The sequence below is a fragment of the Cnephaeus nilssonii genome (assembly GCF_951640355.1).
Source record: "Cnephaeus nilssonii genome assembly, chromosome: 17".
Lineage (NCBI taxonomy): Eukaryota > Metazoa > Chordata > Mammalia > Chiroptera > Vespertilionidae > Cnephaeus > Cnephaeus nilssonii.
Genome location: NC_137088.1, coordinates 32,833,388 through 32,852,305, shown reverse-complemented (window position 1 = coordinate 32,852,305; position 18,918 = coordinate 32,833,388). Strand labels below are relative to the sequence as shown.

Sequence of the window (18,918 nt, the reverse complement as noted above, 5' to 3'; positions counted from 1 at the left end):
TATGAAAGAGACACACCAATTAGTTGCCTCCCACACGTGCCCCGACCAGGGCCAGGGATCGAACTTGCACCAAGGCACATGCCCTTGACCGGAGTCAAACCAACGACCCTCCAGTCTGTAGGTCAACGCCCTATCCACTGAGCCAAACCGGGTAGGGTCTTACTCTATCTTTTTAAGCTTAGTTCCCATTATTCCCTTACATAAACCTTCCAGTCAAATTACTACTTGCTATCTTTGGACACAACTTTCTGTTTACCTCAAAATGCTCCTTCTCTGTAATACTCTCTTTCCTCTGACTTCACTAACTCAGCTGGAGCAGAGCTCATCTGGTCCCCAATATCTACTACTTCATTTTACTGCTGCAGGTACACTTGCATGTGTGTTCTGTGTCTCTTGCTCCACTAGCAGACATTGAATCTTATCTTTATAATCAGCTCAACAAAGTGCCCTTTGAATGAATGTTTCAGGCCTAATAGGTATGCTTGGATATAACAAGCAGGTCAGGTCTTGACTTTCAGAGGGCCATCTGCTTGCTCCAAGTTGCCCCTACCTTTTCTCCAGGCTGGATGTAACAACCATTAATGAATGTAGAGCAACAGAACTAAGTTTTTCTGACTTCACTGTGGTATTCAAACAGTACGCTGCAGAAGAGTCCTGTGGTCACTGTCTGTCAGGGGTGTGTGTGTGGTGGGGGGGAAGGGGGAAGGGTTGGGTGAGCTGGGGGGATGCACAGAGGAGGGTGTGATATTGAGGATGACTGGGAAGTGGGTGTGCCCCTAGAACTCCCCATCCCCAAATCAATCAGGGCTCTGCCTTCATTTGTTTTACACACTGAGCCTCAACTGCATGGCACCATGGCTCTCCTGCTTTCAGAAGAGAACTGTTTAGTTGCATTAGTTGGTGAAATAATTACTATGGCAGTAATTTGAAAAAAGAAGTAAATAAACATTCAGTATTAAATGTTAAAATTTATATAAAACAGAAAGTTACCTCAAAATAAAAGATTTCATTAAACTGTGGATTGCTTGTTTTCTTCTTTACTTTAGTCTTCTTTTGGTCATTCCTGTTCCAATGTGGTAGAGTTTTACCTTGTAGAACTTAACAGTACACAATTATAAAACATGCTATTTCCAACCAGGGAGCCTGACCCCTGTTTAGCTGTTAAGATGCCTCAGGGAAGACTGCAGTTTTAAATATTACTTGGGGAGGGGGGGGGAGGGTGGCAAATGAGGTGTCTAAAAATTCAAATCAAAGAATACACAAGTTCTGTGTATCTGATATTCAGCAAAATTGTATGATTTTCTCTGTGGCTATACCAGATTGACTGCCAAGCTTATGTCAGAGGTTTCAATAACACATTCTAATATATAAGCAACTTAGAATAAATGGCAGAAGGAAGACAATGCGATTCAGAGTGCCTTTACCTATGTTGAAAAATACCTGAGAAACATGAAAAGCATTCTCAACTCAATTTAGTTCCTGGGCTTCAGCTACAATGTGGCTTTATAAAAAAAACCTTTTTATTTTGAAGTAATTATAGATTCAGAGGAGGTTACAAAAAAATAAGGAAGTCCCACACAGCCTTTCCCCAGCCTCCTCCAAAGTTAACATCATATACAATTATATTACAATATCAAAACCAATATTGATTTATAAAAAAATTCATTTACCAAATAGTTTCTACCTGTATGTCACTAAACAATTACACTTAAGAATTTGCTTGTCAGGTATAGATTACAAAGACAAAAAACAAAAACAGCTCAACCAGGTTAAATATTTTTAACATACAAAATTAAATTTCTCTGACAGCATGAATGTTATAGGATTGGGTATCTATCTCCTTTTAAATTTAAAACCATATATGTTAATAGCATACCACTGTTTGAGTACCCAATAAATACCAGGCATGATGCGTGTGCGCGCGCGCGCAAACACACACACATTTATTCAAGTGACTCACTGGTGATTTTCTAAAAAATAAGAATACCTAGAGAGCTTGGGACTGGGAATGTGTGTCTGTGTGTGAATGTTATGTTCGTGTAGAGTAGTGGTTCTCAACCTTTCTAATGCCGCGACCCTTTAATACAGTTCCCCATGTTGTGGTGACCCCCAACCATAAAATTATTTCCGTTGCTACTTCATAACTGTAATTTTGCTACTGTTATGAATCGTAATGTAAATATCTGTGTTTCCCGATGGTCTTGGGCGACCCTGCTAGCGGTTTTCAACCTGAAAGGTTGAGAACCACTTGTGTAGAGGTAATACTGTGCTCTGCTTCCTGATTCTAAACCTTTCAGTTATAGATAAATTTCAGACTAGTCAGGCTCTGAAAAAAACCATAATGAAGTTATAAACTACAAAACAGTACAAAGTGCTACAGGTTTCCCTTAAATTAGCCTGATTGCGTTAAACCCATGATTTGGTGGGTGCACTCCATGTCCTGGTACTTGAGCACTTTGTCTACTACTCGGATTCTCTCAGCACAGATGCCGTGAGTAGATAAGGCAGTTTTGGTCTTGAGCTGCTTTCCAGGTAACAATATGGAAACTGCCTTATTCTGAGCTGGTCTTTACCTGCATAAAACCTAAGACATTTGCCAGTAGGAAGGCTGATGATGAATAAAGAAAGTGAAGTTTATGTTTTCAAGTACATTTTAACTACTATATAACTGATGTTCCTTCCCCACAGCCTGAGTCTGGCAGATTTGAAATGATACCCATTTTCTTTCTATAAAAATAGGAATTGGTTGTTTACAAGTGTATAATAGAACTCTAGTACTAAAGATTTTTCTTTCAACGCATTACTTTGTGTCATAAATAGCCACTTTGCATTTGCTTTTAGAACCTTAATTTTATAATTCTTACATCAAACTTTAAAACTTAAAAATCTCATAATTTAATAGATATTACCTAGAAGGGCCCACCAGAGAAACTGTCGCATAAGGGTCACAGCTTTGTCCATTTATGAGAGGCAACCCATGGCATGCCTTGATGCTAAGGAAGAATAAAGGAAAATTAGTATATAATATTCAGGTTAGGCAATATAAGACATTATTTTTAAATACAAATTAACATATTCAAAGAGTGAAAATAGTTTTCCACATGCTTGGTGTTGTATGCCTACATACAACACCTACCCCAAATATATGTATGTATGCATGCATTTATTTATGCTAGAATTCCAAAACAGGATTATACAATCAGTACTGACACTACCAAATAATATTTAGCACACATATCCCCACTAAATATCTAACAAGGTACATTTTGTGGTTTGACAATATATTAAAACTGCTGTGGCTTCTCAAAAGGAAAAGAAAGCAGTGTGAACCTTAAAGGTGAAACTACAAAACTTAGCCAGATCTATGGCGGCACATCCTCTGCTAAAGCATGAATGAGAAACAAGGAAACAATTGTGGTTTCCACTTAAAATCTGATTCATATAGGAACGATGAACGATGCCAAGTACCCGCCAGGAGGGGAAAAACCCGGCTTTGTGGGCCCTTGGACCTCCTGGGTGGTCCAGGGTATCCTGGCCTTTCTCTGGAAGCTTCCATCCTGCCCTAATGCTGGTTGTACCTTGAGGACCTACATTTGAACCGGATGGAAAGGCCTATGCATCACATGGAGCTGTGATTCATTGACTTCACGACCCTATTTCTGACAAGTACACTAGACCTGTGATAGGAATAACTTTCACTGGTTTCAGTGAAAATGTTTCTTAATCATGTAAATTTTCAAATTTCATATTTGTTAGATATCTTTAGGAATTAGAGGGGCCAAGTCAATACGTGAAAAATGGGAATTGTAACTTGGCCTATTTTCCTTTAAACTTATCCTGAGCTACCCTGTTAAATAGATTTGTGCTGCCAATTTTTAGATGTTCTATTCTCATAGCAACAGGCTGTGATGTCAGAGGGTTATTTACCACAAAATTGATTTTAAAAAATGCTAGGCTGTGAAGCAGAAAGCTCTGATTTAATTGCATGTTATTCAACAATCATCTACACTAATAAAAGAGAAACATGCAAATTGACCATCCCTCCACTACACCCACCAACCAATCAGGAGCAAGTATGCAAATTAACCCAACAAATATGGCAGTTAATTTGCATATGCAGGCACAGATGGAAGACTGAAGACAGTGTAGAAGGAAGCCAAGCGCTGCAGAAGGGAGCGAAGCCGTGGAGAAGGGAGGGAGCGAGGCAGCGAAGAAGGGAGCGAAGCTCGCCGAGCCCTATTCTTGCAGGAACCTTCCTGCAACGGGCCTCTAGTGTTATATAAATAAAAATGGAAATATATATAGAAAATAAAAAACTCAAAATAACAACAACAAAATCTCTTTCATATATGGAGGGCAAGCCTCAGATGATGTTGTATGTAGCCTTTTATTCTGATTCTCAGCAACAGCTCCTGCATCATTCTGTTGAAAATGTTTTAAACCATAAAAACTGAAGGCATCTAATCCATTCCATGGGTAACAGCAGTTGGTATTTACAGAGATCACAGAATCTGACTCAATGACCTGCTCCTCAAATTTCCTCATAAATTTTTATTGAGTTCATGAATTTAGTTTAATATCTATCTGCATTTCCTAATGCCTCAGAGAAACTCGTCAGTGCTGCTGAAAAGTATTCTTCATTGAAAGATGTGGGCTACTGAGCAACATCCTTATTTCTCTCCACAACCCACAGATCACATATGTGGTGAAGTACAAATGGTGTACTGCCGAGTAAAGAAAGACATGATAATATGACTCATTTCTATTAAATTGGGTATCAAAAACAAATTTTAAAAATTTCTGAAACTAACCAAAGAAAGCACAGGCCAAGATAATGATTCTGGTTATTAATGTTAGGCTTAGGTACAGTCAAACTTTCCCACTGTACATACTGTGTGAAACTTACATTTCTCAGGCTAAACCTCAGAATGATACCTGATTTTTATATAGCATTTGCAGTTCACTACGGTATGCATTTTCACAAAACTCATCCAATTCTCACAACTGCCTTTGATAAGAGCATCAAAGAGTACCATCCATCATGCTATTTTAAAGAAGAAGGCCCAAAAGGTTATGTGAGAAAGTAACAAAATAAGGCTAACAAGGTAATACAAAATTTGTAAGAAGTGGGCCAAGACTCAACTTCTACTTTCTTAATTGTGTCTAAAGTCTAGCATACTTCTACCTTTTCCCGGTGACTGAATACATTGTATTACTCTCCTTGTAATACAAAATGTGTCTCATGTAAACACTAATTATGAGAAATCTTAATTATAGAAATTTACTATAATTTTATGAAGTATAAAAAACTGAGGAAAATGCAGTATACAAAGACTTCTATAATAATACCCCAAAACAATGATACTTACAAGTCTATAAAAATCATCAGAATACTCAATTTTTAAATGTAAGAGTTTTGTGAAAACAAGTAATATTATAAATATAGGTTATTTTATTTGTAACATATATTATGAAATACTATGTTTCTAATACATAGGATACAACTATTCTTCTAATTGGTAAACCAAGCAGTTTCATATCATAAACCATAGATGAGCAGAAAATGTTGAAAATAACCACCGTAGTATACTACATAGTATATTATATTATATCTTGTTTATACATCACATATAAATATTGGATATTAATACATTTATTTTTAGAAATTACAAAGGGAAAGGCATTTAGTCCAAACTAGTTTATAATATAGAGTGATTTGAATCTTTTCCTTGGAGATATATATGTATATATATGAGTGTGTGTGTGTGTGTATATATATATATATATATATATATATATATATATATCGTGTATATATATGTATTTTAATATATTTTATTGATTTTTTACAGAGAGGAAGGGAGAGGGATAGAGAGCTAGAAACATCGATCAGCTGCCTCCTGCACACGCCCCACTGGGGATGTGCCCACAACCAAGGTACATGGCCCTGACCGGGATCGAACCTGGGACCCCTCAGTCCACAGGCTGACACTTTTATCCACTGAACCAAACCGGCTAGGGCCCTTGGATTTTTATTTTTTTTTAACTAAAAGACAAATGTTAACTTCTACATATAGCCAAGATGAAAGAACAGGGAATAGATTTACCCTCCCACCAGAAAAAAACTTTATTAAAAAAAGGACAAAATCAGTAGCACAGGATAGCCATTTCTGAGGAAGGAATAAACAAGGTGAGCCCTCCAAATGTCCCAGCTTACAGTTATACAGTTTTCCTGGGAAGAAGAGGGAGAATTGTCAGTTGGGGAAGGCCAAAGTGACTTGAGTTTCCAGGGCAGAGTGCTGAAAGAAAGAAAACTGCACACACAGAGAAAAAAAACCTCCAGAAAGGTACAAGAATGCTGAGTGCTGATAAGCATACACTTATGAGGAAACTATCTGAGGCTTGGGAAAGAACCATTTGAAAAGAGCAAAGGGAACAATTCCTGAAGCCCACAAATGGCTAGAAGGAGGTCTAACCAGCCCCAGAAAACCTGGTAATTCATGGGTTCTGCCTCAATAGTGGGAGAATATAAGCCCTAGACAAAAGGCCAACTCTTGTTACATCTAATAAAGCTTAAAAGCAAAATACAAAAGAATCAAACTATTTCCAGGTAACTTAATGGAGTCCTTAAGTATATTCATGGGAATATATACAATAATATCCAGCAACTTCACAATGTATAGTTCCAATAGAAAATAAGCAGAAACACAAAGAATAAAAAAAATATGACCCACAATGAAAAAGAAAAGCAAATCAATAGTAACAGGACCAAAAATGACATAGATGATAGAACTAGTAGATAAGGATATTAAAAACCAGTTATTATAACTGCGTTTCATATGTTTGGTATAGACACGATAGTAAAAATTTAATTAAAAATGTAAGTCTAGAGATGAAAAACACAGGCCTCACAAGAAAAACACACTAAATGGGAATAACAGAAAATTCGATACGGCAGAAGAAAAGATTAGTAGACACAAAGACAGAGCAATAAACACATATTAAAAAGATGTGTAAATGGTCTAAACATGCCAATTAAAAAGCAGAGATTTTCAGATTAACAAAAAGAGAAAATTATATGCTACCTATAAGAAACTCACTTTAAATATAAAAATTAGGTTAAAAGTAAAAGAATGGAAAAATACATACTATGCTAATACTTAATCAAAAGAACGCTCAGTATGTATATGGGTAATAACAACCCAAATGTCCATCAGTAGGGCTCTGATCGAATGAGCTATAGTAAATCTTTATATTGGAATCTGCAGTTGTCAAAAAAAAAAAATAAGGTAAATATTCTCTACTCTGACATGGAGTGATTTTCAGGTTATGTTATTAAACAAAAAAGAGGAAGTTACAGAACACTACACTTTGTGTAAGAATTGAGCGGGAAATGTAAATATATTTTTATTTTTATTTATATATGTAGGTATGTATATTTGCTTATATTTTCAAAAATAATGGAAAGAAAATCCAAAACTTTTAAATATAGGAGTAAGGAGGCTACAGAGTTGGGAATGGATGTGATACCTCCCCAAATATACCTTATATAAGTTCTGACTTTGGAAACATAAAAACTTTAACATTTCAAAAGTAAAATTAAACTTACAAAGCAATCCTTAAAAATAAAAACCTGAGAAACCACTAACGAAGAAAAGAATTAATTTTAAGGGACTAGAACACAGTATTTGACTACATCCTTAGTGACATATATTCTTAGAACAAATAACAGGAAGATCTCTTAAACTTGATTCAGTAACTAACCTACCTGTCAGTGGTAATTGGCAATATTACTTTAAATTTATTTTTTATGTATCACAAGATAAGATATAGAATTAATGTTGTTAGAAATTAAGATTTTTATTAAGAGGAAAGAGATACAAATATAAATTAAAGTTATATTTAGAATTTGAATTAGAAACATTAAAAAAGGAAGAAAGATAGCCAGTCAAAATGGCTATATTAACATCAGACAAAGTAGATTTCCCAACAAAGAGTTAGAGGGTCATTTTATAATGATGAAGAGTTCAACTTATCAAGGGGACATAACAATCCTAAATGTTAAGCTCCTAACATCAGAGCTACAAAACAAATGAAGTAAAAACTGATAGAACTTCAGGGAGAAACAGACCTGATATAATTAACATTTATAAAAAATAGTCTTTAGGGGCAAAAAATAAGTCTTGGTAAATTTAAAAGTATTCACATGATACAAAATATGTTGACAACAGCAGAATTAAGTTAGAATTCAACAACAAAAAGATATCTGAAAAACCCTCAAATATTTGGAAATGAAGTAACTCACCTCTACATAATCCATAGGTTGAAAAATAAAATAAATTATAAAGTATTTTTAAATGAATTAAAATGAAAATTCATATTAAATTTGTGAAAGGTAGCTAAAGTAGTACTTAGAAGAAAAGAATACAGGCAGTCCTCGGGTTACGTTGGACTCAATGTACGTCATTTCGTGGTTATGTTGCCATCTCCCATTTATTTATAAAAAAAAAGTTCCATCATTTCGACGTATGTACATATGTGCTTTATGTTTTTTATTATTTATTTACCACAAGTAAAGGTCAGGAATTGTTATCTTTCTTTTAAATTTTTTTTTACTGTTTCACTTCATTGCTGCTGTGTATGTGCTCCATGTGAGTGAGGGATGTAGGTGCTTATGTAGGTGGGTTCTGACTTACGGCGAAAATCGCGTTAAGTTGTGCCGTAGGAACGGATCTTCGACGTAACCTGAGGGCCTACTGTAGCCCTAAATACTTACATTAGGAAAGCAGAAAGGTTTCCAATTACTGGCCTCAGCCTCCATCATAAGTTCATATGGTACATAAGAGCCTCAAGATTTAGCTCTAGCCTACTTCACCAACTTCAGATCAATCTTTGACTCAAGCTACATATACTAAGTAATATCAAACTGCTTTTAATTGTATACACACAAACACTCATCATGCTGATTCTTGCCTCCATACTTTTGCCTCTATTGTTCTTTCCTTCTGGGGAAAAAAAATCTCACTTTTTCTAGGCTAGCTATTTTCTATTCATCCTTCAAGACAAATGTTACCTTCTTTCTTCATTTAGTTGTTTCAAAGATTTATTTAGTGCCTATTAAGTGTCAGGCAATGGGGTGATGAGGTGAACAAGACAAGCATGTTCCCTGACTTCATGGAGCTTAGAGTCCACTTGAAGAAGTGAATGATAAGCAAGAAAGAAAAAAATAGTAATGACAAATAGTGGTAAGTGTTATGAAGGAAAAAGAATAGAATGCCCTATTTTAGAATAAGTGGTATTTAAGCTGAAATCTGAAGGGTGAGAAGGAACCAGCTAAAAAAAAAAGAATGGTCAAAGGGCATTCTAGGTAAAAAGAACAGATTTCTGCAGAACTCTAAACTGGAAGACTATGTCATATTTGAGGAATTGAGAGAAGGCCAGCAAGCACAGGGACTAGACGAAGCATGCCGCAAGATGAAATCAAAGAGGCAGGCAGGGTCAGAACGTGCTGGATCTTGCGGGCCAAGATAAGGGACTTGCACTTTATTCTAAATGCGATGGGAAATCACTACCTGTTTGAGCAGGGGAATGACATAATCTAATTTATGTTTTAAAAGATTACTCTGGGTTGCTATAAAGAGAATGCATTGCAGAGTGAAAGACTAACTTAGAAACTACTGAAATAGTCAAAGTAAGAAATGATTGGTAGTATGAAATAAGGACATGTCAGTAGATATTATTAAAAATTAGAAAATTCATGAAATATTGTATAGAATCAATAAGAAATGGATCCAATGTGTGAGGAGATTTTAAATGCCTCCCAGAATTATGCCTTGAGCAATTAGGTGGATGGTGATACCATTTGCTAAGGCTGTGGGGAGGAGCTGGATAGATATGAGAATCAGTACTTCAGTTTTAAATGTGTTAAATTGCGATGTTGTGAGGTATCAAAGTGAAGGTGCCAAAAAGGCAGGTGGACATACAAGGAGGTACTGGGTGTCTCATTATAGATGATATTAACTTCGATCACTCAGTTAAGGTGGCATCTATCAGATATCTTGTGTGGATATTCTTTGAGACTATGCAGACATGCTATTTGTCATCATACTTATGCCCACTTTTTTAGCAACTAGATTTGTCCCTGCACTAATTATTATAGTGTTTGCCAACGATGATACCTATTTCTATCATTTGCCCAACAATCAGTAATTAGAATTCCATTATAAGGAAAAGCAGTCCTTTCTCCTCCAGGTATTTATTTATTTATAGCAGCACTGACTCATATTTATTTATTTTATTCTACAGGTTTTATAGAATAAACCATCATCATAGTTTTTCATGTTGATGCTCAAATCATCTCAGATTTGGTTATCTGGAGCTCTTTCAAGTTGGCTTCAATGTCCTTTCTACATGCCCTCCTTATTTTTTTAAGCTCTTTCATACTCTGACTCCACAGATGCTCTGGGCTCATCTTATATTTTCTCTGCCCAAGCCTTGAAATTAGCCACTGCTAAAAAGAAGTCCAAGTTCTTTTTATTGGTGCAGCTCTGGCTAATACTGTAACATTAGCCACTTGTAGTTACTTAAATTTAATTAAAGTTAGACAAAATTAAAAAATTAGTAGTTTTTTAGTAGCACTACCCATATTTCAAGTTTTAATAGTCACACACATAGCTAGTGGCTACTGTACTGGCAGTTAAGATACAAAATATTTTCATCACCACAGAAAGATCTACCAGACAGTATTGATTGGAGAATGCTATTTAGAAACCAAAATATGGGTGCTAAGTATGCTCATTGCTACTGTGGTGACACTGTTTCTAAGCCTTCTCAGTAAACTGAGCTAGTGTGTACACACACTTACATTTATTAGACAACTAGAGGCCCAGTGCACAAAATTCGTGCACGGGTAGGGTCCCTAGGCCTGGCCGGCAATCAGGGCCGATCTGTGGAGTGACTGGTGGGGCCCCTGATGGCACCCGCCTTGGCTGGCCTGGGGCCTGCAGGCTGGGGGCAGCTCCTGAATTGAGCGTCTGCCCCCTGGTGGTCAGTGCGCATCATAGCGACTAGTCGTTCCACAATTCAGTCGATTTGCATATTAGGCTTTTATTATATAGGACTATACTTTGATAAATCTGTCTTTGAAGGAGAACAGAGAAATAGGAATGAGAGTGGTGGAGACGAGGTCTTGAAAGGTATGTCTTTTAGGATGGGAGACCCTAGAACATGTTTACATGATGACGAGAACAATCTAAAAGAGAGGGAAAGTGGATGAAAAAGAAGAAGGGATATCTAAAGGAGCAAAGAAAGTCTCTGAGTGGAGGAAATAGAAGGAATCCAGAACTCGGATGGAAAAATTCACTCCCAATAAGAAAAGGGGCACCTCCTCTACTATTACACATAAGGACAAAAATATGGGTGCCAATACAGGTTTGCAGATTTATATTCAGGAAGATGTGACCAATATAGAGTCTGTAGTGATGGAAAATCTCATTGGTGCATTAGAGGAGCACAATAAAACTCCAGGGCAGTTATAAGTACCCATGTAAGGTTTGTGGTCATGAATTTAAAGTACAATCAATCTAACTGTGTGCCTTTTCTCCAGCAATATTCAGGTGCAGATTGAACGCAGAGGAAGAGTTTAATTAATATTAAAATTTTTCTAGATAAATAACAGTGATGAAGAGAAGAGCAGAGGATTTACGGAACCTGCAAGAAAATAATTATAGTGGCAGATTAAAAAAAAAAAAAGACATAAAGGGAAGTGAAATAAGAGCAGGTAAGAAGAATGTGGTAAAGACCAGTGGAAAATGGTCTTACTGACGTATAAGAAATGCTACAGTGAGGAGCTTCTATGTCTGGAGAAAAATAGCTACTGCTAAGATATGAATCTTTCCACACATAACCCCTCAAAACCAAGGAGCACACAGAAAACCATACCTTCAACATTACTGAAACATAGAAAACCACAAACTTCAAAATACCTCTCAAGTTGAGAAAGCGACAATGAATTCCATAAGGCTATTACTGGTATTCTGTTGCTGCAAGTCAGTGAGTATGGACAATGGAGGCTTAAGTGAAAAAGAGGAGAAAAAAGAGAAAAGAATACAGACAGGTGTATGTCCACATAAAAACCAGTTTGTGAACATTTACAGCAGCTTTCTTTATAATAGTCTCAAAGTGAAAACAATGCAAATATTCATAAACTGGTGAGTGAATAAACAAATTTCATATAATGGAATTCTACTCATAAACACACAAAAAAACAAAACTGGGCCCTGGCTGGTGTTGCTCAGTGGTGAAAGCATAGGCCCGCACACCAAAGGGCTGCAGGTTCAATTTGGGTCATGGCATGTACCTGGGGGTTAATTTCCAGGCACCATCAGGACACATGGGGGAGGCAACCAATTGATGTGTGTCTCTCACATTAATATTTCTCTCTCTCTCTCTATTTCCCTCCCCCTCTCCTCTTTCTAAAAATTAATGGAAAAAAATATCCTCGAGTAAAAATTAACAAAAAGAACCCCCAAACACAAAAACAAACAAAAAGAAAAAACCCCAACAGTCCTCACGGGTGTTGCTCAGTGGTTAGAGCATCAGCCCTTGCGCAGAAGTGTGGCAGGTTCGATTCCCGAACAAGGGCAGGTACCTGGGTTGCAGGTTCCATCCCAACCCTCCTGTTGAGGGGCATGTATGGGAGGCAATCAATTGATGTCTCTCTCTCACATCCATCTTTTTCTTTCTCTCTCCCCGCTCCCCTGCCGTCCCCTTCCCTTCCTCCTCTCCAATCTCTCTAAAAAGCAATAAAAAAATATCCTCAGGTGAGGATTAACAAAAAACAAAACTCGTTTCCAGTTCCATGACAAGATGGAGTAGATGCATGCCTCTCTATTCCTTCTAATAATATAACTAAGAACCATGGACATTATATATAAAACGTAAGAAAAATCTTAAAGGTGAAGAGAAGACAAACCAAATAGAAATCTTGGGACCCAAGGAAAGATACAGCAATGAGTTCCCTGGGCTTTCTTTAAACAGTAGTCACTCTGATCCATGGGGGATACGTTCCAAGACCCCCAGTGGATGCCTGAAGCCATGGATAGTACTGAACCCTATATATACTGTTTTTCGTTATACATACATACCTATAAGTTTAATTTATAAATTAGGCATAGTAAGAGATTAGCAATAACTAATAAAATAAAATAATTATAACCAAATACTCTAATAAAAGTTATATAAATGTGGTCTCTCTCTTGTTAAATTAGCATGAATTTCTTTTTCCTTCCTTATAATTTCACATAAGATTCATTCTTACTGTGGATCTTAGCAACCTCAGCATATAATTTTTTTCTTTCTTATTGAGAACTTTCACCTTTTCACTTAAAGGAGGTGCTTTACAGCTTCTCTCTGGCATATCCGGATTCCCAGCAGCCAGCATCACTACTCTTGTGCTTTGGGGGTTATTAAGTCAAATAAGGGTTACTTGAACATAAGCACTGCGATATGTTGTGACAGTCAATCTGATAACCGAGACAGCTACAAAGTGACTAACGGTAGGTAGTACAGTGTGGCTACATCGGACAAAGGTATGATTCATATCCTGAGCTGGATGGGGCAGGACGGTGTGAAATTTCACCATGCTACTCAGATCTGTGTGCAATTTAAAATTATAATTGTTTATTTCTGAAATTTTCTTTTTAATATTTTTGGACTGTGATTGGTTGTGGGTAAGTGAAACCACAGAAAGTGAAACCACTGATAAGGGGCACTACTGTCACTCCAATCTGCAATAACAAGGAACATTTCTCAAGGGGTATCAACAGATGTTAAGTCAGAAACCTGGACTTCTACCTCTACCTGACAGTACTCCTCTTCCTCCACCAGAAGAATGTCAGAGGAATTTGGCTAAAATAGAACATTTAAATGAGATCCAGAGTCTCATAACATAATACCCAAAATGTCCAGGATAGAACCGAAAACCACTTATCATACCAAAAAAACCGGACAATCTTCAACTTCAATGAGAAAAGACAGTCAGCAGATGTCAACACTGAGATAACATATAGATGTTGAAATTATTTGGCAAGAATGTAAAAGCAGCCATCATAAAAATGATTCATTGAGAAATTCTGAATATGTTTGAAATAAATGAAAAAATTAATAGTTTTAGCAAAAAAGAGAAATTCTCACCAAAGAAATAAAAGATATAGAGAACAAAATGGAAATTTTAGAACTTAAAAATATAATAACTAAAATTAAAAACTCAATAAATGGGCTCAACATCAGAATGAAGAGGACAGAGGAAGGAATAAGTGAGCTTAAAGACAGAACAATAGAAATGACCCAAAATGAAAAACAGAGGGAAAATAGAGTTGAGGGCGAGGGAGAAGAGCAGAGCCTCAGGAAGCTGTGTAAGATAGCCTTAGATGAAGAAAAATTAAGAGAATGGATCACCAATAGATAGACTTACCCTAAAGAAAAAGAGGAAATTCTCTAAACATACAGATAGTGACAAAAGGAGGAATCTTGAAACAACAGGAAGGAAAAAGAATACAGAAAGAGCAAAAATATGGGTAAATACAATTTTCTAACTTTTAAAAATGTTGTTAACTTTAAATGGTTGAAACAAAAATTATAACAGTTTGATGTGGTTCTGAAGGTACCTATAGGAAACATTTAAGACAATTATATTACAAACTAGAGGCCTGGTGCACGAAATTCGTGCATGGGGGCGGGGTGGGGGTGTGTGTGTCCCTCAGCCCAGCCTATATCCTCTCCAATCTGGGACATCCCTCTCACAATCCAGGACTGCTGGCTCCCAACTGCTCGCCTGCCTGCCTTCCTGATTGCCCCTAACCGCTTCTGCCTGCCAGCCTGATCACCCCCTAACCACTCCAATGCCAGCCTGATTGATGTCTAACTGCTCCCCTGCCAGCCTGTTTGCCCCCAACTTCCCTCCTCTGCCGGCCTGGTCACCCCTAACTGCCCTCCCCTGCAGGGTTGATCACCTCCAACTGCCCTCCCTTGCAGGCCTGGTGCCTCCCAACTTCCCTCCCCTGCTGGCCATCTTGTGGTGGCCATCTTGTGTCCACATGGGGGCAGCCATATTGTGTGTTGGAGTGATGGTCAATCTGCATATTACTCTTTTATTAGATAGGATAGAGGCCTGGTGCATGGGTGGGGGCCAGCTGGTTTGCCCTGAAGGGTGTCCCGGATCAGGGTGGGGGTTCCCTTGGGGTGTGGGGCGGCCTGAGCGAGGGGCCTGTGGTGGTTTGCAGGCCAGCCACGCCCCCTGGCAACCCAAGCTGAGGCCCTGGTATCTGGAATTTATTTACCTTCTACAATTGAAACTTTGTAGCCTGGAGTGGAGCCAAGCCTCCTGCTCGCTCCGTGGTGGGCAGCCGTTTCTGTTGGAGTTTGTGTATATCTTCTATAATTGAAACTTTGTAGCCTTAAGCGGAGGCCTGGGCCGGCCAGGATGTGCAGAAAGCAGGGGGCAACCCTAGCCTCCTACTCTTTCCAGCTCCGTGGCTGCCGCCATTTCTGTTTGGATTTATTTACCTTCTATAATTGAAACTTTGTAGCCTTGAGTGGAGGCTTAGGCCTGCAACAGGACGTGGAAAGCTTGGCTTCCTTTGTTACCAGGAAAACCCAAGCCTCCCTCCTGCTCTCTGTGGCTGTAGCCATCTTGGTTGGGTTTATTTGCATACTCGCTCTGATTGGCTGGTGGGCGTGGCTTGTGCGTGTAGTGGAGTGATGGTTAATTTGCATATTACTCTTTTATTAGGTAGGATGGTGGGTGTTAAAGGGATTTAAAAAAAGGTACAATGTGATACCTAAAGCAACCACTAAAAAAACTATATAAAGCAATACACTATAGATTGAAAAACGATATAGATAAATCAAAATGAAATTCTAAAAAATGTTCAAGTAACCCACAGGAAAAAGAAGACAAAGAGGGAACAGAAAACAAAACAAAAATAAGATGACAGCTTAAGCCTAATATATCAATAATTCCATTAACCTTTTGCACTCGCATGTCGAGTATGACTCGACACGGTTAGCATTAAATCCCGAGTAGAATAAAGAAATCGAGAAAAAAGCAAGCGAGTGCAAAGGGTTAAAAGTAAATGGTAAACTCATAAATAAAAGACAGAGCTTAGGAGAGTAGATATAAAAAGTAACCCAATTACATCCTATTCACAAGAAACTCTGGTAATCAAAGGTCAGGGATGGTGATGGGGAAAGGAATAGATCTATATACATAAAAGCCCAGCGACCGAACGGCAGAATGACCAGAATGATTGGTCGACCAGTCACACTGACCACCAGGGGGCAGACACTCAATGCATTAGCTGCCCGCTGGTGGTCAGTGAGCTCCCACAGTGGGAACACCGCTCAGCTGACCGGGATGAGTGGTGCTCCCACAGTGGGCCGATCCCTGCAGGCCACGCCCCACACCAGTGCACGAATCCATGCACCGGGCCTCTAGTTTGACTATAAAGGAATCATATGAGGGAGATCTTTATGGTGATAGAATAGTTCTATATCTCAACTGTGGTGGTGGTTACACAGATCTATATATGTGATGAAATGATATATAATACACCACAGAGTGTACAATGCCCATTTCCTGGTTTCTATATTGTATTATAATTATGTAAGATGGAACCACTGAGGGAAACTGAGAGCAGAGTACACAGGACCTCTCTGTAATTTACAATTCCCTATAAATCTATGATTATCTAAAAAGAAAAATGTGTTTTTTAAAAACCAAACTGCCGGAGTTCAAATCCAGACTCTACCACTCCCTGTATAAAGTTGGGCATATTTAACCAACCTGTGCATCATTTTGTCATCTGTAAAATGAGGAAAACAGTATCTAACAATTAATGACAAGAAAATAAAACCTAAAAGAGGGTAACTATTGATATATGCAACCATGTAGATGAATCTCAAAAGCAGTATGCTAACTAAGTAAAAGAAGCCCGACACATAAGACTATTAACCTTTTGCACTTGGATGTCGAGTGTGACTCGACACGGTTAGCATTAGAATAAAGGAATCGAGAAAAAAGCAAGCGAGTGCAAAGGGTTAAGTATATTAATCTATAAATACTAGAGGCCCGGTGCATGAAATTCGTGCACAGAGGGCGGGTGTCTCTCAGCCCAGCCTGCACCCTCTCCAATTTGGGATCCCTCTCACAATCCAGGACTGCTGGCTCCCAACTGCTCGCCTGCCTGCCTTCCTGATTGCCCCTAACTGCTTCTGCCTGCCAGCCTGATCACCCCTAACCACTCCCCTGCCAGCCTGATGGATGCCTAACTGCTCCCCTGCCAACCTGTTTGCCCCTAACTACCCTCCCCTGCAGGCCTGGTCACCCCTAACTGCCCTCCCCTGCAGAACTGGTCCCCCCCACCTGCTCTCCCCTGCAGGCCTGGGTCCCCCCAACTGCCCTTCCCTGCAGGCCCGGTCGCCCCCAACTTCCCTTCTCTGCCGGCCTGGTCACCCCTAACTGCCCTCCCTGCAGGCTTGATCGCCCCCAACTGCCCTCCCTTAAAGGCCTGGTCCATCCCAACTGCCCTCCCCTGCTGGCCTGATGGCCCACAACTGCCCTCCCTTGCAGACCTGGTCCCTCTCAACTGCCCTCCCCTGCTCGCCATCTTGTGGCGGCCATTTTGTGTTCACATGGGGGCAGTCATCTTTGACCACATGGGGCAGCCATCTTGTGTGTTGGAGTGACGGTCAATTTGCATATTATTCTTTTATTAGATAGGATGACATTTTGGAAAAGGCGATAGGGACAGAGCGCTGGCCAGATGGCTCAGTTGGTTAGAGAGTCATCCTGTACACCAATTGTTGCAGGTTTAATCTCCAGTCAGGGCTCATGCGAGAGGCAGCTGATCAATGTTTCTCTCACATCAATGATCAATGTTTCTCTCTCTCTCTCTCTCTCTCTCTCTCTCTCTCTCTCTCTTTCTCTCTCCCCCCCCTTCCTTTCTCTCTAAAAATTAATAAAAATTAATCCTTATCCTTGGGTAAGGATTAAAAACCAACATTATAGCAGTAGAAATCAGGGTATAGAGAGCAGGGACTGAATACATTTCTGAATAATGCTTTTTGGTATAGTTCTGACTTTTGAAGTCATGCTAATAATATTCTACATAATCAAAAAATAAAAGTAAACCAACAAGGATGGGGGGAAACAACATTAAACTGAATGCAAACAAACCAAACCAAACCAACTAATTGTGTTTCAAATGTATAACATAATCAAACAGAGCATAGGAGTATGCTTCACTATATGCTGTCAGTCTAGGTGGAACAACCTGCAAATAAATCTTCAACTGTTTTTAGTAGATAAATCTAAATTGAAAAGTAACTGGTCTGTATGCTTCAAAAATCTTAATAGCATGACAAAGAAAAGCTAAAAGCCAGTATAGGTTAAGGAAATTAAGGAGACATAACAACTAAGTGCAATACATGCTCTTGGACTAAATTCTTTCATGGAGAGAAACAGAATATCCTAAAGGACATTATTGGAACAGTTAATGAAAATGAAATTTAATAACTATAGATTAAGGTATTAAGTATAATAACTACAGATTATACTTTTACTTTAACAATATTAAATTTCCTGAGTTGATAACTAGTTATTTTAAGAGAATATCTTTATTCTTAGGAAATAAACACTAATATACTTAAAGGTCATAAAATATGTAAACTTCTTTTGAAAGAGTTCAGAAAAAATTAACTAAAAAATTAAATAAAAGATATATAGTAATTAATGTACTTGTAAAAATATATTAATATCCTATATAATCCTATATAATAAAAGCCTAATATGCAAATTGTCGCCTCGACTGGGAGTTCGACTGAGAGTTGGATCGCTCGCTATGACGTGTGAACACCAGG

General features: G+C 38.3%; 1 protein-coding gene across 4 annotated transcripts in view; it reads right to left on the bottom strand.

Moving 5' to 3' along the window:
• Window positions 1-18,918, bottom strand: part of RASA2 (RAS p21 protein activator 2) — a 121,656-nt gene that overhangs the window by 42,985 nt on the left and 59,753 nt on the right. For all 4 annotated transcript variants that reach the window (XM_079794677.1, XM_079794678.1, XM_079794679.1 and 1 more), the window contains exons 6-7: window positions 2,910-2,993; window positions 991-1,063 (exon numbers count right to left, since the gene is read on the bottom strand). In XM_079794677.1, the coding sequence (XP_079650803.1) occupies window positions 991-1,063; window positions 2,910-2,993 (157 nt within the window). The remainder of the gene's footprint in view (window positions 1-990; window positions 1,064-2,909; window positions 2,994-18,918) is intronic.